A 25128-nucleotide genomic window follows, 5' to 3' on the forward strand; every position below is an offset into this window, starting at 1 on the left:
TTGCATGTCTGCTGATTTTTGATTGGATGCCAGGCCTTGTCAATTTTACCTTGTTTGGTGCTGAAATTTTTTGTGTTACTGTGAATATTCTTGAGCTTTTTTTGGGACAGAGTTAAGTTCCTTGGAAATGGCTTTATTATTATTTTTTTTTAGGCTTGCTTTTATTCTGTTAGGTGGGACCAGAGTAGTCTTTAGAGCTCATTTTGCCCCACTACTGAGGCATTGCCCCTCTGAGCACTGTACTTGATATCCTGTGAATTAGAAGGTTTTCTACTCTGGCTGGAAGGTATACAGACTGTTGGTGTCCCTGGGTGAGCTGTGGGCAGTGTGAGCCATGGACGTGGAGCTTGTGAGAGCTGTTTGTTAAAATGTTAGGAAGTTTCAGAGCTGGTTTAATTATTTTTTCTTTCCTTTTTTTTTTAAAGTTTTTTTTAAAGTAAACTCTACACCCAACTTGGGGCTCAAACCCAGAACCCCGAAATCAAGAGTTGCATGTTCCACTGACTGAGCCAGCCAGGAGCCCCTGAGCTGGTTTAATTCTTAATAGAATTAAATTGTATACACTTATAATTAAATCCGTTACATTAAGAACAAAGGATGATGCCTCAAAACTCATTACCTCTTTATCCTATTATATATTATTTTTGTGCACAGTTGGTAATTTACATCTGTTCTAGCTCTATGGTAGAAATACTATATAATGTTTGATGTGCTACCATGTATCTTTTTCTAATTTTAGCACTCAGTGATAGTTAATAGCTTGAAATTGGCTGCAGGTGGGAATATTCATACCACAGACATTGGTAACCCTGTAAACCGGGAACTACAAACCACTAACTGCTCCAGGTTGTTAAAAATTTTCCAGTATACCCCTGGCTATGTATATCATTCTCTGTATTCCTTATAGATGGTTTTCCAAGCCTCTTCTAGGCCTTGGACATGCACAATGATCAGTACTCAGGTCAAGGCTGAGGGGGATTTCTATAGATCTTCTGATGTTCTGGGGACCGTAGTTACTTTGGTCTTCCCAAACTACTCAGTTCATCTTTTTAACTCATTAATTACCCTCCACACTCTGTGGTCTGGAAATCTCCCATCAGTAAGCTGGAGCAATTATGAGCGTTGCCTCATTTGTTTCTCCTCTTTTCATTGATAACTGTCCTATGTTACGTTGTCTGGTTTCCAGTGTCTGAAAGAAAAAATGTTTTCATACATATTGTCCAGATTTTTAGTTGTTTTTAGTTGGTTTTGGTGACAGCATAAATCTCATTCCTGTTACTTTGTCTTGGCCAAGAGTGGAAGTCCCTTGGAAGCATTTTAGGTAGGAGAGGGACATAAGTGTGCATTTTGGATCACTCTGTAGAACATGCATTTATAAGGGATGAGACTTAAAAGTAGAAGGACCAATTAAAAGGCAGGTACGTTAGTTTATGTGAATGTGATGATGACCAACCTAAGGTTGGTCTTGGATGTTGATACTACAGAGGTGGGATACAATATGGGAAATATGTAGGGGAAAGAATCTAGTGCAGGGTTTCTAAAAGGATGGATTATGAGCTATTTGCATTTGAATCACCTGTGGTACTTGATAAAATGAAGATTCTGTGTCCTGCCCCAAGTTTATTGAATCTGAATTTCTAAGGATGAGGTTTAGAAGTTTGTAGTTTATTTAAAGATTTTGTTTTTTAAAAAAGATTTATTTGTTTTATTTTATTTTTTTTAAAGATTTTATGTATCTTTTGAGAGAGACAGAGAGAGAGAGAGCATGAGAGGGGGTTGGGTCAGAGGGAGAAGCAGACTCCCTGCCTAGCAGGGAGCCCGATGCGGGACTTGATCTCGGGACTCCAGGATCATGACCTGAGCTGAAGGCAGTCGCTTAACCAACTGAGCCACCCAGGCGCCCAAAGATTTATTTGTTTTAGAGAGAGCACACTCAAGTGTGTTGGAGAGGGGCAGAGGAGAGGGAAAGAAAATCTCAAGCAGACTCTCTGCTGAGTGCAGAGCTTGTCATAGGGCTCAACCCCCCAACTCTGAGATCATGACCTGAGCTGAAATCAAGAGTCCGATGGTTAACTGACTGAGTCACCCAAGTGCCCCTAAAGATTTTATTTTTATGTAGTCTCTACCCCTAATGTGGGGCTTGAACCCACAACCAAGATTAAGAGTCACTTGCTCCACTGACTGAACTAGCCAGGCACCCTTAGAAATTTGCATTTTAAACAAGTACCTAGGGTAGTGCTTATGAACACTAAAGCTTCAGAAGAAACTGATGTAACTTTTTTCAAAGTATGATCCATATCCTTGGGGAGCCCCTACTTTGGAATGACCTGAAGTGCTTAATTAAAGATGTAGATTTATGCATGCATATCCAGAACTACTGAATGTCAATTTCTGGGGTAGTTGGGTTCAGGAATCCCTTTGTGTTTTTTTTTTTTTTTAATTTTATTTATTTATTTGACAGAGAGAGAGAGAACACAAGCAGGGGGAGCGGCAGGCAGAGGAAGGAGATGCATGCAGAGGGAGGGGAAGATGTAGGCTTCCCACTGAGCAGGGAGCCCAATGCAGGGCTCCATCCCAGGACCCTGAGATCATGACCTGAGCTGAAGGCAGATGCTTAACCAGCTGAGCCAGTCATGCGCCCCAGGGTTCGGGAATTCCTTAGGCACACTAGTGTTTGAAAACCAGTAAGCTAAAGTACTTCACAGACATAATCTCTTCTGAACTTCAGAGTAACCCTGAGAAGTACTCCTGTTTATTAGATGAGGAAATGAAGCATAGAAGAGCAAAGTGTCTTACTCATGGTCAGATAGTTGTTAGTTATTTTTGATGGTAGGGAATCATATTTCTGTCTCCTATCAAACCCATGTTTCTGCTACCTTTCTGTTGACTGTGAAATATAGGTTTATCTCTAAAATCTTTTGAAGGCATCCAAGACACAGAAACTGTGGTTCCAGACAACTTAGGGACCCAGGAAAGTATGCTCTTCTTTGGTTATACTTTGCACCAAATATTCAATTTAGTTATCTATAGCAAGTGAGTGTGATAAGTTTAATTGTCTAGCAAAGGTGTTTCTGTCCCTGAGCATTATCCTAATGCTTTTTACAGCCACCTTTGAATGTCCTCATCTGTTTCTTTTAAAATCATTTAAAGATAGGGTATAGTGCACAATTCAGTATTTTCACTTATAGCCACTGAAGAATTGGGTACTAATATGAATCTGTATGTAACTTTTGTCTTGAAATTTTTCTAAGGTTCTATAAAACTAAAAAAATTTCAGTGTCTTATAATTTAGGTTGCATTTAGTTTAGACATCACAGTTTTATAGTAAGTTGTGTAGCTTATAACTTTGTTATATCAGTAGAACTGGTAATATTTTCTAGTGGGATTTTCTGTAGTCTTTTGAAGTGATTTCATATGTGCCATGAATCTTAGATTCTGTAATCTATTTAGCACAGTAGCACCAGTGTTAGACTGCAAATAGTAGGAAAAGTAATTCTTTTCAGTCAAGATTGGTTTTGGATTTGCCTTTGGAATTCTTGAATAGTCTGTTGATTTTATTAGTATGTGAAAACAAGCAAAGTTCTGTAGCAAGGAATAAATACGAAGGCCTTAGGAATAGGATTTAAATGGTTTTCCATTTTGTATGCTTTTAAAAGACAGAAGAGCTAAGTTTTTTAAATTTCTGGAAGTTACTATAGTTAAATAATTCAAATAAAAAATTATTGTAGCTATCACAAACCAAACTACCCTATCTGCTCCATTTGAAATGTATAGTGAAGAAAACAGAATGCAGTGTAAGGAATATAAGAATTTTGGCTAGTATAATTTGCTTGTTACAAGAGAATATATAGCAACTTTTAAATTTAGTAATAAAGATGTTAGTGTTTACGCTAATAGTGTTAATTTTTTATGGTATTGTTTAACATTTGTAAACAAATGAATAGACTTGTAAGTCCTTGTTGGTAGATATCAGTGTTTCTTAAACACTATTCCATTGTCTTGTTCTCTTGGTTTTTTTTTTAATTGAAACATAACTGGCATAACATTATATTAAGTTTCTACTCTAGTATAATGAAGCTTTTCACTGGTGAGATCTGGCAGGTTGACAACTCCACTGTCAAATTTTATTCACAAACGGGTGTAAGGCTATCTTTTTCCTTCCTTTCTTCCTCCCTCCCTCCCTCCCTTCCGTTCTTCCTTCCTTCCATTTTTGAGAGAGAGAATGCTCATATGCACATGCCCACGCAAGTAGGGGAGGGGCAAAAGGAGAGGGAGAAAGAGAATCCAAAACAGGCTCCATGCCCAGCATGAAGCCCAACTTTGGGACTTGATCTCACAACCCTGAGATCATGACCTGAGCCAAAATCAAGAGTTGGACACCTAACCAACTGAGCCACCCAGGCACTCTGGCTATCTGCATTTCTGTGTAGATTTTTGCTTTTTCTTTTTATTATATAGGAATTTGGAATGGCATACAATGGTAAATCATTTTAGAATGCCATTTGTAGGTTTCTATGATACATATGAATGAGGTTTTTTGTAACTCATGTATTTCTAATAAACTGGTTGGAATGACTTAAAAGTTTATATAATGCTTTTTTTCATGATTATAAGTTCATTGATGTGTTTCTCAGAGTTGTAATCTATAATCTAAAAATCTTAGGTTTTTAAAGAAGCTTACTTTTTTTTAAAGATTTTTTTATTTATTTGAGAGAGAGAATGAGAGAGAGCATGAGAGGGAGGAGGGTCAGGGGGAGAAGCAGACTCGCTGCTGAACAGGGAGCCCGATGCGGGACTTGATCCTGGGACTCCAGGATCATGACCTGAGCTGAAGGCAGTCGCTTAACGACAGAGCCACCCAGGCACCCTAAAGAAGCTTACTTTTAGGGAATGTTTGGATAGCTACTGTTCAAAAATCACTTGTAGAGGGATAAGACAAAATCATTACTCTAAAAGACATGGAATGTTTTAAAGTCACATTTAAGAGAAAGTCATGATCTTTTTTACTGCGTTTTTAACCATTATAGATTTATTGTAAAACACACACACACACACACACACACACACACACACACAATACTTGTTTTTTTTTTTTTTAATTTTATTTATTTCTGTGACAGAGACACAGTGAGAGAGGGAACACAAGCAGGGGGAGTGGGAGAGGGAGAAGCAGGCTTCCCACTGAGCAGGGAGCCCGAGGCGGGGCTTGATCCCAGGACCCTAGGATCATGACCTGAGCCGAAGGCAGACGCTTAACGACTGAGCCACCCAGGAGCTCCAAAATACTTTTAATGCCTGAGCAATTACAGGCTTCTGGAAAATGAGCTATGTCTACATTGGTAGTTAGAAAAGGAATCTGTAGAGCTCTCAAATTTGTAAGAATTTTAATTTAGAATTAAATTTTGAAACATTTTATGTGGGTACTCTGAGAAGCATTGGTAAGAGTGTTAGCAAATCATCTTAGTCTATTGAAGATAGCACATACTTTGTAACCTAATATAAGGAATTATTTGTACAGCTTAGTAGAGAATGCAGTGTGTTATCTAAGTGTTTAGAAATATCACTTTTATCCACATACCTGTAAACAGTAACACATCCATAGTGACTATATTGTGGTTTCCCTTCACAGATATCAAGTTGTGCTAGTACATCCATATAAATAATTAATACCTGAAGTCTCAATGTAACATGGACATTAACAGTGATGACAGATAAATACAGACGCTTGGGAATCAAATACTAGGCGAAAAACACTTTTAAAAAGGTAAGAAAAAAATGTAATCTTAATTAAGGCCAAGGGGGCTTTAGTTAGTAGAAGTAATTGACTAAAGTTTCTTTTTCAGTGTATCAGGCTTTTAAGAAACATATCTGGGTGATCCTGTCTATCATAATACTGTTAGAACTCAGCTGTAAGTATCAGTTCTTCTGTGAAAATGACAGTTGCAGATATCCTTGCCTGGTAAAAATATAATGAGTGAGGCTCCTATAGTAAACCCAATCCACAATGGGTAGAAGGTGGCCAACTGGAACTGGAATAAAGTGCTGGAATGGGCATCTCCATGTGTACTCAGAGATACATCTTAAATTGTGGATCCTCTGCCCCTGATTTTTGCCACCCCCACCACACGCTATAGAATGTAACGTTTTGCCATGTTTGTGAAAGGCTTTCGAGGTTGGGTGTTAAGGAGTTGGCAGTTGGAATCTTTGTTGTAAGATGAGTGAATTTTCAAGTCAAGGGTTACTTTTTGTAGGATCATGTTTTCACTGTGCACCCTCCTTATGTTAATTTAGAATATTTCTTAATGTATTAAATAATTTTATTTAGACAATTTTCCTATGTTGTGTTTTTCACGAATTTACAGGCGATATTTGGGAGAGGTTGCATCTGTAGATATTAGATATTAGTACTGATCTCCTAGCTTACTAAAACTGTAATCTGTTTATTTTTACTAGGCAGTAACTCTAGTTTACAAGGTTTGTTAGCTGCATCAGTTTTAAAATTGTAATCCTTCATTGTGAAAATCTTTTAGAATATCTACTTTTAGAATATTTACTTTCATGTTTATAATAAAGTGACAGTCTGCATCATAAACATCACTAGTCTTTTCCCTGGTGTTCCTCCTTGTTTCCAGATGGGCACTTATGATAACGAATTAGCCAGATTCTCTGAAAAGGATATCATATATACATTATTATAAAGTAAAACTCTTAATTAAAGAGACTGTCCAAGAAATGGAGTATACTTAGATTAATTAAAATATCTGGCCAACTGGGTACTAAAAGCAGAAAATCCATATTGTTTTTGTCCTAGTTGAAAATCCATATGCCAAAAATAATAGAAATTTTTCATGATAATAGAGTCTTAAGGCACTTTAGTAATCATCAGGGTTATCATACAGATGTTTGAAGACTTAGTTGATTCTTTGGTATGCATAACTGAAATTATTTTTCAGTCCCAGTTTTGAATACTTGAAGGCCAAAGTTTGGGAGGGCCTCTAGAATAAGAGTAAGAGATTATAAATTCTGTATGAGAAATTTTATCAAAGGCAGTCTTTGGGTCACCTCAACAAAATATTGCCCATAGACTCCAGAGAAGAATGGAGTAACATTTTGATGCAAACTAGTAATAAGTTGTTATGAGGATTCAGTATATTTCAAGGTCTTTTTGCTTTGTTTTTGTTGGTTTTTAAAAATCCTTTTCCAGTTTCTTGGTATCTCCGAGGCTACAGAGTTACTAAGATGTTACTATGAATAGATACTCTGTTATCTGCTATTTCCTCTTATAGAAGGGGTAAATCTATTAGCATAAGTTAATTTGTTTCTTTAATTTTTTTTTTTTATTATTTTAAAGAAAGGAATTTAGGAGGTTCTAGTATTCTCCATGGCTGAAGCTGAGAGTCTGAAACCCTGATGCTTAAGCTCTATTCTAGATCATAGCTCCAACTCCTTCAGGATATAAGGAAAAGAGATAATATTTCCACAATGATAGATCTTTGGTTGTACAGGTAAGTTACTTAGTTTTGCAGTAGTGAAGACAACTATAGTTTGATATTTTTGTGGGAGGGTTGACTTGTTACATTTCTATACTTTCTTCTGCATGGCATTTTGTGCAGTTGGCTGGCAGTTCATAGGAATGTGGAGCTATAGGGAATGGGTTAGGGATGAAATATTTTCCCACTCTTCGCAACAGGGGTATAAATGAAGTGACTAAGTACATTGGACTCTCGAGAGCATTATACCTGTCTTTGACACCCTAGGTATTTTTGATTCAAGGGGCATTATGAAATTCCTTGACTTCTACTTCTCCCCAATTTTCTTTTAAAGCATGTATTCATTCAGCTTTCTGTCAATGTATCTATGTTATCTATATCTATTTGTCTCTCTTAATGGGGAAGAAAGAAGAGATCCCTTTATGTAAGGCAGTACATAATAGAATTCACAGCTTCAAAACACAAATATTAAGAACTTTAAGTTGAATTGCATAGGTGGGTTCCCACGTTTCACTCTCCTACTTTTAACCTGATAGTGGTAATTGCTCAGCTGAAGAAATTTGTCTTAAAAAAATTGTATGACAAGGATGGTCTGAACCATTACTAAGCAACTCATGTTTATGTTCTAGGTAGAAATCATATTGGTAATACTTTCCAGTTGTTCTTTTTGCCTTTCACTTTGGTTTGGTATGGTATCACGACCAGTTTCCTAAAAATTGTTCAATTAATAAAACTAAATATTGTGTTAATAAATACCGGCTAGAACGTTGATGTTAATGGATGATTGCCAGTCCCTCAATTCCCAAAATAAACCATACTACTTTAGTAATTATAGTGGAGCAGAAGGTTATAGGTATTATCTTTGAAAAATCTTTTTGACATTTCTTTCTCATAAGTAAAGGTGATAGCTAGAGTAGTGTTTCATTAGGTGGACCATTTTAGTTTAATGTTTATTATTCCTTTTAGTTCATATTGATGCAGTTCTGCAGATGGGATCACAGGGCTGGACATTTATGATCTGAAATGCAGCTGATACTGTTTCAGAATCCTACAGTTAGATTTGAGGTATAAGTAGATTAAAATTTGGGGGGAGGATAGTTCAACAGCACGGGTGAGATGTTAGAATTATAGGTAGGATTTGGGGCTTAACATGAATAGACAGGTTGAAATTTGGTTGACTGTCCTTGATGTGCTCTCCAAAAGGGTGAAAGCTTATAAGGGTGGAGAAGAAAGGATGGGAGTCTCTTTAATTATAGTGATGGGTTGGTCATATTCTCTTCTGTTCTAGGAAGTGCCATATTCATTAGTTGGTAGATAACATATAGGAAAAACTTCATTCTAGTTGCTAGATTGCGTTTTGCCATATGAATATGTTAATAGTTTCCCTTAATTCTGAAATTAGATGATTGAATTTCTAGTTCTAGTTGGGTGCTGGCTAAGGTTTTCACCATGTGCCTCCTATTTAGTTAACTAGCCAAGGGTATTTTCTGAGATACTTAGTTTGTATATAAGTTCCTTTCTGTTCCCTTAGTAATTTAATTTTTAGCAGGAATATAATTTTGTGCTCCAAACCTCTTCACTGAATTTCTTTAGTAACTGTATTATGCAGCTAAAATGAGGAAGACAGCTACTTTAGTCTATAATACTTAGCTAAGCATGGCAAAACAACTTTGAGACTTGGTTGAGATAATCAGGACAGATTTAGTCCCTTTTTGGTAATTGAAATTTGTGCTCAGTTTATTAGATAACTACAGAAAGTATGTGCCTTTATATATGCCTATTCAAAATAGAAAAGATGAAGAAAAAGGTTAGAACAGAAGAAAACAAAATCAGAGGGAAGAGTGTTTAAATTTCATTTAGTCTTAAGAATTTTTACCAATTTATTACCTTAAGTGCATGCAGTATGTTAATGTCAGGCAAGAGATTTGAGTCCTCTCTTTGGTACTAGTTTAGCCAAAGTAATCATGGCTTTATTTATAAATTTTTATTACTAGACTCAAGGAATTTAAGGATATATTATACATAGATCTAATCTAGTTTGAACCTGATGACTGTATTATTTTAAAAGAATATTGTCTGGATGTAGTGGTCTGAGTCAGTTCTTCTCAAATCCTGATCGGCATATAAATCACCTGGGAATCTGATTAATTGGTTGGTCTGGGGCAGGGCCTGATATTCTGCATTTCCAACAAGCTTCCAAGAGTTGCCATGATGCTGGTTCTCAGGCCACACTTGGAGTTTGCAAGAGTTTGAGGTACCAAAAGGGTCCTTGTATAAAACAAGTTCGCTTTAAATATGGCTCAATAGCACAGGATTTGAGAACTGTTACTAAAACAGACTTTATTGTGGTTGATGAATGGAATAAAAATGCTTTTCAGGGATCAGAAGAAACAAAAAGAGGTTTCATCTTTCATATTAATCAGTGTTTTGATCACTGGAATAGTGAAGAAATAGGCATTCATTAAGGTGGTGTTTTATAATTATACATATTATGTATACATGTATAATACTGTGTAATAATGTTATATATGTTCTTTACAAGTAACTCTGAGTAGTAATAATAATAGGTTTATTTTATTAATAATGACAAGGCAGAGATTTTGCTTTCATTTAGATTGGTATGGAAAGAAAAGAAGGGCTAGTGGTACCTGTTACTAGAATCCTTTGAAGTTTATATGCCCTTAATTGGCATTACATTTTAAAAAATAAAGATTAAGAGATTCTTTTTTGGGTGTTTATAAAATATTACTGTTGACAGTACTATTTTTGAATCATAAATTATGAACATAATCAATTTTTGAATAATTATGAATATAATTAAATTAGTGTTAAATATGTTTGCATTCGATTTTGTAAGTAAAGTTTAAATATTATGTTTGTGTATTTACATAGGTAATTAATATCAAAATCAATAATCTTCAAATTTGAGAGTTCCATATTTGAGTATATGAAACAAATAAACTGATTTTAACATTTTTTAGTTTGTGCTTTTTTGAAATACTCGAAATTTAACTTGAATTTTTTGTAATTAAAAGTGGGTATTTATGGGACATTCAGTATTTATTACCTGTGATTTAAAATAGACTGTAATCTTCATGACAAGATTTAAGCAAAAGAGAATTACATGTCACATCCCTCTAATGAACCCCAAAATAGTAAAAGTTTACTATGTGAAATGTATTTCTAAGTTCTGACTGGTGTCCTGTATTTGTTGTTCATGAGATGGCTGTGGAATTCTCTAGAACAAATTATCATACTCTAATCCCAGAGCTGGTTTTGTGAGTCTTGTAAGATTTAAAAAATTGTTAATTAAAAATTGAAAAATATGCCTTACTCTGAAACAAAATTAAACTCAATCAACTTACATACTTTTTAGGAAACTTAAATTCATTTGTTAGCAGGCAGAAACAGGAAGACAGTTCCCTTTAATGTTTCTTTTTTTTGTACGTGGCAGCATGTTGCTATGGCTTCTGTAGTTTTTCATAACCTTTCTACTATTAAACACTTCTAGTTGAGGCAAAGGAGAGATTATATTTGGTTTGCAGGGGAAGGGGTAGAATGGCATTTGGAGGGTTTATATGAGAAGGAGACTATGGGAAGCATGGCAAAGGGAGGCGGGAGGATACCATGAAACTACCTACCACAGCCATTATTGGCCTCTTTCTCTATCCATCCTACACCCCATTTGGAAGTTAAGCAGTGAAGTGGCAGATTATCTTGTGAAAGCTAAACAGAAGAGGAAGAGAAGAATGGATACTTGAAATGTTAATAGCTCCTTTATTCTGCTTTATGGGGGAAACTTTGGAAAATAATAACCACTCAGAGTTTATCCAGATGGATCAGTCAGGGCATTTTTCAATTTCCCTTGCATTTCTACCTTAGAAACACCAAACATCCACACCAGAAAACCAGCTCATCTCCCAACATGCGTCAAAACTGTGGCATATACGTATATACAGCAATTCAAAGGAGAAAGTGGGGTTATATATATGTAGTCCTGATTTCTTAGATGTAATATTTGCTTTGGGGCTCCTTTTCTTTTTCTTCCATCCTCTTCAGAATACTTCCTTTCACTTGCTGATTTATGGCTGTACTTCTAGAGACTAGGGAGATTTGGTTTTGCTCTGTTTTGCTTTTAGCTGTTGCAAGCTAGGATTGTGATACTATTCATCTGCTTGATTACAAAAATTCTGCAACCAAAATTTTTTGGATGTCACATAGTTTGTCATCCAAGGATTTGACCAAAAACTCATTTTTGGTCTGCTCTGCTCTACCACTTTACCTCCCAGGAATGTTTTGAGAAAACATAAGAAATGATTGGAATAGTTTTTGTGATAATTGCTATCTAAATTCAAGGGTATTATTTTAATAACCAAGATGAAATCCTGTCTTTCAGGGAAATCTTTTCTGGGCCCTTTGTGCCTGTGTATCTGAGAGGCAGATACACAGCAGGGCAGGTTAAGGGCATGGTCTCTAGAACCCTGCCCTGCCACTTAAGTGTGTGGTTTTGGACAGATCACTTAAATGGTACAGATACCTCACCCTCCTCATTTGTAAAGTAGGGATGATAATAGCACCTATCTTAATTGGTGTGAGACTTAAGTGAGTTAATGTATGTAAAGCATATAGAACAATTCCTGGAACATATTAAGTGTCATATAATTGTTAGCTATTATTAATATCATTTTTGGAAATATTAATAAAAGAAATTATATCACGTAATTAATATTGGCTATACTTGGATTTAAAAGTTAATAGCTTTATGCTTTTGTTTTAGGTATATTAACTATTACCTTTTTCTCATTATTTTGTTTACATTTTTGAAGGTTTCCCAATGAGTGGATCATGATGACCGTATTGTAGGGACTTGCCATAGTATGGCTGCTTCCCGATCTACTCGTGTTACAAGATCAACAGTGGGGTTAAACGGCTTGGATGAATCTTTTTGTGGTAGAACTTTAAGGAATCGTAGCATTGCTCACCCTGAAGAAATCTCTTCTCATTCTCAAGTACGATCAAGATCACCAAAGAAGAGACCAGAGCCTGTGCAGATTCAGAAAGGAAATAATAATGGAAGAACTACTGATTTAAAACAGCAAAGTACTCGAGAATCATGGGTAAGCCCTAGGAAAAGAGGACTTTCTTCTTCAGAAAAAGATAACGTAGAAAGGCAGGCTGTAGAAAATTGTGAGAGAAGGCAAACAGAACCTGTTTCACCAGTTTTAAAAAGAATTAAGCGTTGTCTTAGATCTGAAGCACCACACAGTTCAGAAGAAGATTCGCCTATAAAATCAGACAAGGAGTCAGTAGAACAGAGGAATACAGTAGTGGACAATGATGCAGATTTTCAAGGGACTAAACGAGCTTGTCGATGTCTTATACTGGATGATTGTGAGAAAAGGGAAATTAAAAAGGTGAATGTCAGTGAGGAAGGGCCACTTAATTCTGCAGTAGTTGAAGAAATCACAGGCTATTTGGCTGTCAATGGTGTTGATGACAGTGATTCAGCTGTTATAAACTGTGATGACTGTCAGCCTGATGGGAACACTAAACAAAATAGCACTGGTTCATATGTGTTGCAGGAAAAGTCAGTAGCTGAAAATGGGGATTCGGATACCCACACTTCAATGTTCCTTGATAGTAGGAAGGAGGACAGTTATATAGACCATAACGTGCCTTGCACAAATTCAGAAGTGCAGGTCAAGTTGGAGGACCACAAAATAGTAACTGCCTGCCTGCCTGTGGAACATGTTAATCAGCTGACTACTGAGCCAGCTACAGGCCCCTTTTCTGAAATTCAGTCATCCTTAAGGGATTCTGAGGAGGAAGTAGATGTGGTGGGAGATAGCAGTGCCTCAAAAGAGCAGTGTAATGAAAACACCAATAACGCCCTGGACACAAGTCTTGAGAGTATGCCAGTCTCTGGAGAACCAGAATCATCTTCTGCTCTAGACTGTGTTTCAGCTCAAATGATGTCTTTATCAGAACCTCAAGAACATCGATATACTCTGAGAACTTCACCACGAAGGGCGGCCCCTACCAGAGGTAGTCCCACTAAAAACAGTTCTCCTTGCAGAGAAAATGGACAATTTGAGGAGAATAATCTTAGTCCCAATGAAACAAACGCAACTGTTAGTGATAACATAAGTGAATCTCCCACAAATCCTGATGAAATTTCTCAGAATGAAAAAGGAATATTTTGTGACTCTGAAAATTATGGGAGTGAAGGACTAAGTAAGCCACCCTCAGAGGCAAGACTTAATATTGGACATTTGCCATCTGCCAAAGAGAGTGCCAATCCGCACAATACAGAAGAAGAAGATGATGATCCTGATGTTTATTACTTTGAATCAGATCATGTGGCACTGAAACACAACAAAGAGTATGTGTAAATATGGTAACCATGAATTCTGCTTTGTTTATTATTCCCCCACGTTTTCGGTATCTTCATAAATGTCTATTCATAGCATTTTTATTATAGCTAAGATTAATGCTTTAGCTGAAATTTTAGGTTTAACATAATGATTATCTCAACTCTTAAAAAAACTCCAAAAAAGGAAAGACTTTAAAACTCAACTTTATTACTCTTCTCAATGGCTATATGGTTTTTCTAGTTTTGATATTTCACACATCTCAATTAGAAAAGACGTGGAAACGTGGTTGATGGCGTTTTTGTTTATTAATAAGTTTTATACCATTTCAGTTAATTTGTAAAATGGAAACATCTTTAGTTATCACAATACACTTTGGATATATAGTTGTAGAGCTTTATGAAGTGTCTGTGCCTTCCAGACAGCGTAGAACAATTAATGAGTGCTTAGACATTGTATAGATAAGGGAAATCTGGCAAGCTATCTAATTTCCAATTAAAACTTTTCATTTAAAATGTACTTTATGCATTACCTTTGACTTTCATGATTTTCAGAAATAGATATTACTGTTAAAACTATGATAGGTAATTGTATATTGTAATTAGCACATTAGCAAGAGTTATAGTTGGCTCTATAGTTTACATAAAGTATTGGAGACAACTTTCTCCTGATTCTAAATTAGAAGGGGAGGCTATCTTAAAATGCTGTCATTTCTTAACCTTTGTAATGAAGGTATTTTTAAAAATAGAATGTCCAAATTTATCACGATTTTGCTTAGATTTGCTTTAAAGTATTCTGGGTAGTAACACAAATGAATTGGAGCTAACTCTGAATAATCCTGAAAGGAACATTAATGAATAGTGAACAGTGCTTATCATGAACATCGTGATCAAAAACAGTAAAAGACATACATGAGTTAATCACTTTTACTCCTACAAAGTAAGCTTTTGAATTATTAGCACAGATTTTATAGGCTGTGTGAAAACACTGATTTGAGAAAACTTTGTAATGTTCTTATTGTGACAATTCCCAGATTCTGGTATGTATCAGATCAAAGTATCAAATCCTAGTTGTGGACCATGACATAATATGGTGGCCTTTTAGCATGTTTCTTCTCTGAAAATTTTCCTTTTTTTTTTTTTAATAAAATGTATTTTACTATTTAGTTTAGTAGAGAGGTCATTTTATCCAAGCATTTTATTCATTCATTTTGTAAAACGGTTTGCATTTTTATGTATTTGAAATATTTGAAGTCCAATTTGAGGTAGAAAATTCAATAAATGAATAAGTGAAGTTTTTTCCAATTTCAGATAAATAGAGTTCTTACCATTAGTATTATGCATCAGTTTTTAAAAACAGAGTTGTTATCTGCAGGCAGAAGAAGCAGAGCATATGTTAGAGAAAAACCAAGAATTCAAGAAGTGTGCATTTTTATAAAATGGTACTCATTTCTGTTCTTTTTATTGTTTCTTTGGCAAAGAGATGCTCTCTTAAGGCTTAGCTGGTATATTGATGGAAAATATTTTCCCATTAATTCATTATGTTACATTTTTTGTTGGAGCTCTCCTGATGATCATTCTCAGGGATGATAAGCCTATAAAACAGTTGTCTAAAGATAATGACCATAATATTTAAAGAGTAATGTTCCATATTCTTAAGCCTTTGAGAATGAGAACAATATAGTTTCATGGGTTTCTCACGGTGTGCAAAGTCCTTTGGGATTTGGGTGGTAGTTGCTTTTTTGGCGACAGTATTTTCAATGTAATGCCTCATTTGGTGACGTTGGGCAAAAGAAATAACTCCTCCTTGCTTTTTTGCCTTCCTCCAGTCCTTTGAAGGTAGCACCTTTAGACACTTCACTTTTAACTTTTTTTTTCCTCCAACGGAAGCATATTGGGAAGAGTGAGATGGAGAGTGAGAGTGTCTTGATTAGCATTTTGGTTAGAGATAATTTAAAGAAAATTGAGAGAGGATGTTTGATCATGTTAGATGTAATCTCTTTTCAGTAATGTCCTTTTTCCTTTGCTTTTTGTTTAGAGTCGAGAGATGGTTGGATATAATGTTGGCTTTTTTTTTTTTTTTTTTTTTACCCAAATTGTCATTGTAAAAAATAGCATCATGATACCCATCTTGTGCTTTGAGGTCTCAAGTTAATTTCTATCGGTTTGAAAATGAATTTAGGGTAAAGAAAAAAAGATAAATGGGTAGATGGAATAATACTCTCCTGCACATGCAGGTGCATAAATACACCCCCATCAAATTTTTTTTTTCCTTTCTTATTCTCTTCATGCTAGTAAATTTCCCCAGATAAGTGCCTTTGAAACTGGGAATTGGGCATTGCCCAGATTACACATGAGTATCTTTACCAGTAGGGAATGAATACTTCCTGATGGCCAGATTCAAAAATATGTTATTGATAGAAAACACTGAGCAGGCATATTTCTTTATCCAGAGCCGAGAGAACATGGCTCTTCTCATTCCATTTGCAACTCTTCTCTAAATTAACATTGATTATTTAATCAGCAACCTTCTCTCCTACCATTTAGCCTATAATTTATCTGTCTTATTTGCAAGGGTATTACATATAGGGTCATCTAATGACTTGTAAATTTTTGAAAAGATATTGTGTGTAGAATCCTAGCCTTAGACCTGATTCATGGTAATTAGACCATAGGCTGGAGACATGAATTTGTGGGCATTCTGGGTTCTTAACCCTGTTTCCTCTCTAGATGCCATCCCTCTTATTCACATAAACCCACAGTGTGCTTTTATATATTTATTTTTCCAAATGGAGAACTCTACTAGGAACAAGGGAAGGGGGACTGAAGGTTAACTTTTTTTCCTGGCAAGATTCTAGGTGTAGATTATTTTATTAGATGTGAGTGGGTGGGGAATCAGAAGAAATACACTTTGTCTAAAAACTGGTCTTCAAGGTTGAAAGATTCTGTTAAAGTGGTAGATAATACCTAGTGACTCCCTTTTGGGCCTAAATAGCCAGACTGACTGAGATCATGTATTTAACTGTGATTTGCTTTTTCTCTTTGGGAATTGACCTTTTGTGGATTTTGAATCAGAAGTATTGAATCAGGTCTCTCAGATTTGAAGTTCTGGCTCTAGGGAGAGCAGGTATGGAAAGTCCTGGGTTTTAATGTTCAGACCTTTTTTTTCCCAATTCACAAGGCCAATCACTGGGAAATAAATATTCAAAAGAAAATGTGATTTGGTCAATTTTCTCTGAGTTCTCATTGTACAAGAATACTTAAGTAAATTATTTGAAGGGCTTTGGATAGCTTCATTTAAAGATCTGATAACTTTTCATAAACAGGCAGAGGATGAAAAGTCAGATTAACAGTTTTTGGATTCTTGAGGTTTCCTGAAGGGTTAACTCATTGATAAGATTATTAATGTTTATGCCAATTTTCAAGTTTCTAGATAATGAAAGTATAACAATAAGCTAGTTACTGCTTATCAAAAGAGTAATGCTCATATAGTCTGTAGGGAAGAAATTTTCAAGCCATGTTAAAGAATATTTATAGGAATTGTATTTTTAAACTTGGTTCTCTGAAAACATTAATGTACTTTAAATAATTATGATATGTCCTTTTATACTACGCTTATGTGAATCATTTGATATCTTCATCAGTTTCAGAAGCTGCATAGAGAAAATCCTCATCAGGTCTTATTGTAGATTCACTTTCTTTGAGACTACTTTTACTATTTGTCTAAGTTTCTCTCGAGGGGCCAGAAGGCTCCAGGACTAGGGATGGATTTTGCTTAGAAAGCAATAGAGAGTCATTCTGCCCTAGATAAAATAATGTTACATTTGTACTTTGCTTCATAAGGTACAAAGTGATTTCCTCTAGTTTCTCATTTGACACCCACTACAACTCAGAAGTAGATAGCATAGGTGGCATTATACAGTCCCCATTTCCTAACTTATAATTAAGGTTTTGTTTTTTTCCTTTTTTTATTATATCAATCATCATACATTACATCATTAATTTTTGATGTAGTGTTCCATGATTCATTGTTTGTGCATAACACCCAGTGCTCCATGCAGAATGTGCCCTCTTTAATAACCATCACCAGGCTAACCCATCCCCCCACCCCCCTCCCCTCTAGAACCCTCAGTTTGTTTCTCAGAGTCCATCGTCTCTCATGGTCCGTCTCCCCCTCTGACTTACTCGCCTTCATTCTTCCCCTCCTGCTAGCTTCTTTTTTTTTTTCCCCTTAACATATGATGTATTATGTGTTTCAGAGGTACAGGTCTGTGATTCAACAGTCTTGCACAATTCACAGCGCTCAGAGGGTATGTGCTGTAATTAAGGTTTAAAAGTTACTTACTGAAATTCTGATGCACTACTGGGAGGTACATACAGGACTAGAACTCCCATACTCTGATTCATAGTCATGTTTGCTCCTGGTCACCGGAGGGAGCAGGTACTGGGTACTCAGTTTTCAAAATTCTTTAGTCCGAGTTCAAGCTCTGTAATTGTAATGATTATCTGGTTTTATCTGTCAGAAAATCAGCATTATAGGTAAGTAACCTGTTCTATTTATTGGATGAAATGTTTTCATGTTCATTGTTTTAAAGAATACTCTGTTAGTGTGTCTGTGAAAAATAATTGCCCTGTACGAATTGGGTATATAAAACTACTTGCTACAGCTTGACTTTAAATAGATAATTTGGATAATTTGCAAGAAATACTTTGGGGGATGTTTAGGATGCAATTGAGTATATTAAAGTCAGAGGTTACTAGGGAAAACTCATGCATAGTGTACCTTCTTAACTAATTGGAAAAAGCTGTGGAATATAACAGCCAGAGTGGCCCCAGTAGTTTGGCACAAAATTTAATGAGAGGAGGGAAATAACTGTCCTTAATATGAAATTTTTGGTTGTAAGAGATAGAGTATGCCATTGACTACTCAAAATCATCAGTGCAGTGAACTCTTGGTTTTTTCCTTTGAATGTCAACATCTTTTATTTCAAGTGATGTAAATAGTTTATAAAAGTGATTCTCTGGTGTAATCCAAGTGTATTTGTACCTGAGTATAATTTAACTTTTTCTTCATTTACGGTCATTTTTGCTCACAGAGGTTATGAGTGATACTTTCTGCCATCACTGCCAGAATATCTCTGTTTTTGCTTTTGTTAAATAATTTGGACTCCTCTGCTTTTTATGTTCTTATAACTTAGATTCTTTTCTATGTTCTGGAAGTTCTGTGACTTCTTATAATTTTCTTTTCTTCAGTTTTGTTGACTTTCACTTTGTTGTCACTAGTGCTGTCATGCTACCTTCCTCTAATAACTCAGATTTCCCTTCTAATTGAGTGCTTTTAATTCTCCTTAAACTTGGAAAGCAGAATAACCAAGCTTGTTAGAATTATGTCTCATGATTCTTGAGTGATGCACTGAGGAATTTCTCTTTGAATGCCTAGATAAGCATTAGTGCAAGGAGATGTTTGTTTTAATTGTGTGTTTTCTTGTTTGCTTTCTGGTTTAGAGGCTGTGTCTTACATAAGTAAACAGGTTTCCACATACTGGATAGAGAAACAACAGTTATTTCTTTATATATGGCAACAAATTCTCATTAGCAATAAAACCCATTTAAAACAATTATCATTTATTTGAGACTAATTGATGCTTAGCCTTTAGTTGCAGGAACTTTATTTTAGTTTTTTTGTAGGCTCAAAAATGTTTTTACATATTGGTAAGCGGACTATACCATTTATATGTTTCTGTGATGACTCATGTCATCAGATCTTATATTTAGTAATACATGAGAAGATCTGTTTTGTGACTTTTCTGCTTCTGTCTTCAGTGAGGTCTGTATCTTCAGTGAGGTCTGTGTACTGCTGTTTCTTTTACATTATCATGGAAAGCTGCTTCTGCTTTTCTCTTGAATCTCTGATTTTAACGTAGAGAAATTTGGAAAGTGGTGAGAAGAGACTGAGCAGTTTGTTCAGGACACTCTTAGTAGGCAGAATTCTCTGTAGTGTGTTATGATTTAATTTTCACGTATCTAGTAATATTTGTATGGTAGACATTTGAAATATGTTGAGGATCTGGATTTTGTTCTCTTTCTTTAAAAAAGTATTGAAACCTGTTCTGACAGGCAGTTAGTTAATTTACTTGATAATAAGGTTGATTCTATTAAGGTTTATCTTTTAGCTCTGATAGGGGAAGTCCAGAGTAGTCTATATTCTAGGTTTAGTTTAGCCTTAGTTCTTGGCATGGCCTTTCTCGTGTCTCATTTAAAAAGCTCTTTACTCTGGCTAGTTGAAACCTGAAGGACTCTAGCCTCATGAAAACACTTACAATTGTTCTCTCTACAACTCTCTTTGCTTGGTCCTGTTTTACACATGCAACTTTGTATGTGGAAGATGCAAGGGGACCTCTGTACAGATACTTGGTGTTTCCTGTCTTTTTCTGTTTTGCTTCTTCCTCTTTGGTGCTCTGTCCCACAAACTCCCGCTGCCTTACTTCCCCAAACTCCTTTTTTCTCTCCCTCTGCTCAGTGAGACTGCTTCCTGTGTTCCACAGTACTGATGATTCTTCCATGTAGAAAGTGTGATCATAATGTACTTTATCCCATTTGTTTGCTCTCTCTCGCACATCAGAGTCCTGCCCTGCATACTGTCTAACAATAATTGTTTCTGTATTTTTTCCAGTTGTCTAGTTGTGTATGGTAGAAGGATATTCAGTGTTATTCTGTCATGACTGAAAGTGGAACTTTCTGATTTAATTTCAGTAGGCACTAGGTGTGTTTTCTTCTTATGACACTCAGTCCCAGCCTGAAGTTTGACCATTCGGAAATTATTTTTTGTTGACACTCTTGTGACAGTGAGGGCTAGTTTTTACTTATACCTTAAAAATGAGTTTAAGCAATTTCTTTTTCTAAGAAGCTGAAGTCAGAGAAATTGGAATAATACCAATTTGAATCGAAGGAGGAGGATAAAAGAGACTTAACATTGTTTTAGTTGTGTGGATGAAATGTTGCTCTGGTTTGAGCAGAAGTAAAAATTGGGGTATTGGTTCAGATACAGTTCATGAGGATGGGTAAAAGAGAAAGCAACGCACAAGAAGATATGAAACAATGTTTAGTAGGTTTAAAGTGGTAACCTTAAGAGATGAAAGAGTAATGTAGCTAGGTTTTAGTTATTTTTCTTAGAACCTTCAGGTTTTTTTGGTAGGCCAGATTTGATGTACTATATTTCAGAAAGCTAGGGTGAATATGCTCTTTTTATGTCTGTCAGTTATCGAGTGTTTTGCAGAAATTTATTTTCCCTGATACTATTTTTACCGTTTATGCTAAGTTGGAGAACTCATTCAACTTTTGCTGTTGTTTGCTTCTTTTCACTTGTCTTAAATTTTCTTCCCTCTTAATTTTAAATGTATTTTTTCATATTTTAACTAACAGTTCTCAGAATATAAAAGCATGAAATTATTTTGTTATGTTTAAACTTTTAGTTGGAGAAAAAGCATCATGCTAATAGTTTATTGGCAATGAGGGTAGAAAGTGCCATTGAACACTAGTCAACACCTAAAGTATCTTCTTAATAAACATTTTTAAAATATATAGGGATATGAAGAGTGAAGTTAAATGAACCAAGTGTAATATTTTATAAGTACTTTTTTTTTTTTTTTTAAGATACCAATCATGGTGGGGTGCCTGGGTGGTTCGGTGGTTCAGTCTGTTAAGTGTCTGCCTTGGACTTCAGGTCATGATCCCAGGATCCTGGGATCGAGTCCCACATCAGGCTCCCTACTTAACAGGGAGTCTGCTTCTCCCTCTCCCTCTGCCCCTCCCCTCTGCTTGTGCTCTCTCTCATGAGCTCGCTCTCTCAAAATAAATAAATAAAGTCTTAAACAAAAAGACACCAGTCATGACTGAATGTTTTTATTTTTTAAATGCTGTCTCATTTAATTATAGAATCTTATTAGTTTTAAAAGCTGTATTTGTAAATTATTTACAAAAGTTGGACTAGATTTGAGGAGCACTCTAATCCCCTTCCATTACAATTTTAGCTGGCAGTAAAATGATGCTGGGTAAATGTCTTTAATGTCTATGGTTGTCAGTTTTCTTACCTATTAAAAAAAATGGCATGATTTGATTTCTGTAGTTCAAATTAATATATATAAATGTATCTTTCTTTGCCCTTCCTCTTTTGGTACTGCTCATGCTTTAGTTATTGACTTTCTTCTTATTTTATATTCTGTCTGTTGATATTTTCACACACTGTTGTGGCTTAAATTACCATCTCTACTGATGGATTTCCAGATGTATATATCCAATCAGATTATTCTTGAGCTTCAGACTGCTTACAAGATATATCCATTTGTCTTCCCCACAATACACTCAGTGGAACATGTCTGAAATTGAATTTAACCATTGCTTGCTTCACGTACATCCAATATTCAACACTATCTTTTTACTTAATTGGTAGTTTCTTTCACTTGCCCAGTTTAGAAAAACGGGAGTAATCGTCAGTTACTTCTTCACTACAGTCCCTCTTCCACCAGTGTTAATTGATTCAGCTTTATTTATTCTCATTGCCACTTTTTTTTTTTTTTTTCAAAGTAGGCTCACCACCCAGTGTGGAGCTCAATGCAGGGCCTGAACCTACTACCCTGAGATCAAGACCTGAACTGAAATCAATAGATGCTTAACCAACTGAGCCACCCAGGTGCCCCTTGTTGACGCACTGTCTTCTTGATTACTGGAAATGCTTCCTTAATTGCTTTCTGTGGTGCTAGTGTACTATTTCCTCAATGGACTCCTATACTGTAACTGGAGTAAATGTTTTTAGAATAAAATCTATTTATTGCATGATTTTTAAATATTCTCTTTATTCTCTATATTCTACCTCTCTGTATTCTAAACAGATTAAACCTTCAGTTCCTTGATTATTATGTTCTTTTACTTGAGGCTTTCTCATATGCCTGACCATCTGCTGTAGTCCACCCTTACCCCTATCTCCCTGGTTATCTTCCTTTCTCTGTCTGCAAAGGGAGAAGGCTGTTTAAATATAGACATCATATACTCCGGAGAAATCTTTCCAGTCTTCCCAAGATTGACTGCTCCTTGTGTGCTCTATCATAGCAACATGTACAGTAGACCTCAAGCTCTTTGAAGGAACCATATCTTTCTAGTTGGTTGATGTAGCGTTGGAGAAATGTCTAGCCTTATGCTGCTTTGAAAATGTCAGAGAAAAATTTAGTATACTTTTGATAGAGATTTTTTTTTTTATGCCATTAGTTTCACTTTTAATACTCTGAATTTATAAAATTTAGTACCGGTAATGATTTCCTTTTTTTACTTAAAAACTAGATTTTAAGTTTTCAAAAGAAATGTTGAATAAACTACATAATCATTCACATAGTTAACTCAGGAATTACGGAGAGATAATTGGGATGGTGGGGAACATGGGAAAGAAGGGTGTGTCTCTTGATTAGTTTGGTTGTCTGACCACATTTTCAGGTGGTGAGATAAATGTTTTTATATGGCTGTATGAAAAATGTAAGCTTACTTGTTAATACCAGACCCCAAAGAGAGGAAGTCATTGTATTATAAAATAAATTTACAAGTTTGGTATGATCAGAATGTTTTGTATAGTTTCAAATATATTTTTACCTACCAGTTTTGCTGGTAGGCTTTAGAAAGCTATACGGAATGATAAGAATTTGGTTGGGGTTATCTTTATTGAAGGACTTGAAAGAAAATGTGTGTCCCTATCTATTTATGTGTCTGTCCTACTTAAAGATTTTCAGTAGAGGATATTACTCAGCTTTTTCTGTATAACCTCATAATTTTGAGTAGAAGCTAGAAATAATGAAAAATACAAGGCATATCCTGTATCTTTGAAGTTATTGTAAAATGATTATATACTGAGAGCTTGAGAGATACATAGTTTGGCTATATTTGAGATATGCTGCCTAGCAGAGTATTAGTTTATAACTAGAGATTACTGGCTTGTCTCTGTTATGTGAAATTGTTACGTATTTGCAATTTTACAGTAGAAGGGGAACTTTTTACATGTTACAGTGTATTGTTTCTTAGAGTAGGTAATCTAACTCTAGAGTAGGGAAAATATGTAAATCTTGATCTGACTGGTGGTCAGGATGTTTTCTAGATTATTGTGCAACTTTTATAATACTGACCACAATACAGTTAGCTGCATTCATCTTCCTGAATTCTTGAGGAAACTCAAGGATTTTATTGAATAGAAAAACAGGTACTAGGAGCCAGTTGAAAAGATATCTTTTAGGGTTTCTTACCACAAGAAATCTAGAGTCTTTAGGGAAGAAAAAAAACACAATTTTTTGAAGGCTATAAATATGTGGATTAAAAAAATACATACTCTTTAAACAATTCTCTGTGAAAACCTTTGTGTGGTACTTCAAATGGTATTCAATTTGAATACGAGGTTATTAAAACCCAGTAACAGTAAGGAACTGTAGGTTATTTAAAACTAGCAAGGGGAATAAACAAAGTCAAGGTAGTTAGAGCTTGTTTTAGTAAGAGTTAGTTGGTTGCAGAAATCTGAAAACCCATTCAAAGTATATCAAATATAAAAAAGGCTTATTTTAAATAAATAGTAGGCAATCTTATGAATATTCAAGGTCAGGAAATAAAGCCTGGCCAGGCCTTGTGAAATTATAACCTTTTGGTATTTAAGATGATACTCTTACCTATGCTTCATTTATGCAGTACAGACTGGTTCTCTTTTTACTGACATTTTCTGCTCACTTTCCCCGCATATTTTCAGTTTGCAAACAGCAGGACTTTCCACTGTTCTTACTCTGGCCCCAACTTTCTACTTGACCTTTCTTCTCAGATCCTTTTCACATTCTGTAACAAAAGCCTGGTTAATAACTGTACAGTAGATAGACTTCCCCGGGTCAGGTGTTCATCCCTTGCAAAATTATCATTGGTCATGGGTAGAGTTAACAGTTGGAGGTGGGGAAACAAAGTCTGTTTTGGCCAATGTTTTTTGGAAGGATGTCTTCCAGAAAAGAGGTTATTTGGGCAGTGTAGGCTGTCAGAAGATGACCATCATAGACCATTTGTTGTTTTGGATCCAACTGTATTCTTGACCAGTTGTATGTAAAATGAGTAGAAGTAGCAGAGGTATTAATACTAATTGTCCATGTCATTTTATTTCTGCATAATATTCCATTTTATGGATATGTCATAGTTATTTACCTATTGGAGGACATGTTGATTGTTTCCAGATTTTGGTGATTATGAATAAGACTACTATAA

The 25128-nt window shown here is 35.5% G+C and overlaps 1 protein-coding gene across 6 annotated transcripts in view; it reads left to right on the forward strand.

The window, feature by feature from the left end:
- ZZZ3 (zinc finger ZZ-type containing 3) overlaps positions 1 to 25128 on the forward strand; it is a 101252-nt gene that overhangs the window by 31099 nt on the left and 45025 nt on the right. For 3 of the 6 annotated variants that reach the window (XM_028102450.2, XM_028102454.2, XM_088022385.1), the window contains exons 2-4: positions 5630 to 5764; positions 7352 to 7505; positions 12317 to 13872. In XM_028102450.2, coding sequence (XP_027958251.1) covers positions 12368 to 13872 — 1505 coding nt within the window. In that variant the 5' untranslated portion in view covers positions 5630 to 5764; positions 7352 to 7505; positions 12317 to 12367. Of the gene's footprint in view, positions 1 to 5629; positions 5765 to 5843; positions 5910 to 7351; positions 7506 to 12316; positions 13873 to 25128 lie in introns of all 6 variants that reach the window. The other 3 variants (XM_028102451.2, XM_028102452.2, XM_028102453.2) reach the window with 3 other exon arrangements.

Source organism: Eumetopias jubatus, unplaced genomic scaffold, assembly GCF_037043125.1.
Source record: "Eumetopias jubatus isolate StellerSeaLion01/CBP00866 unplaced genomic scaffold, mEumJub1_p1.0 scaffold_4, whole genome shotgun sequence".
NCBI lineage: Eukaryota > Metazoa > Chordata > Mammalia > Carnivora > Otariidae > Eumetopias > Eumetopias jubatus.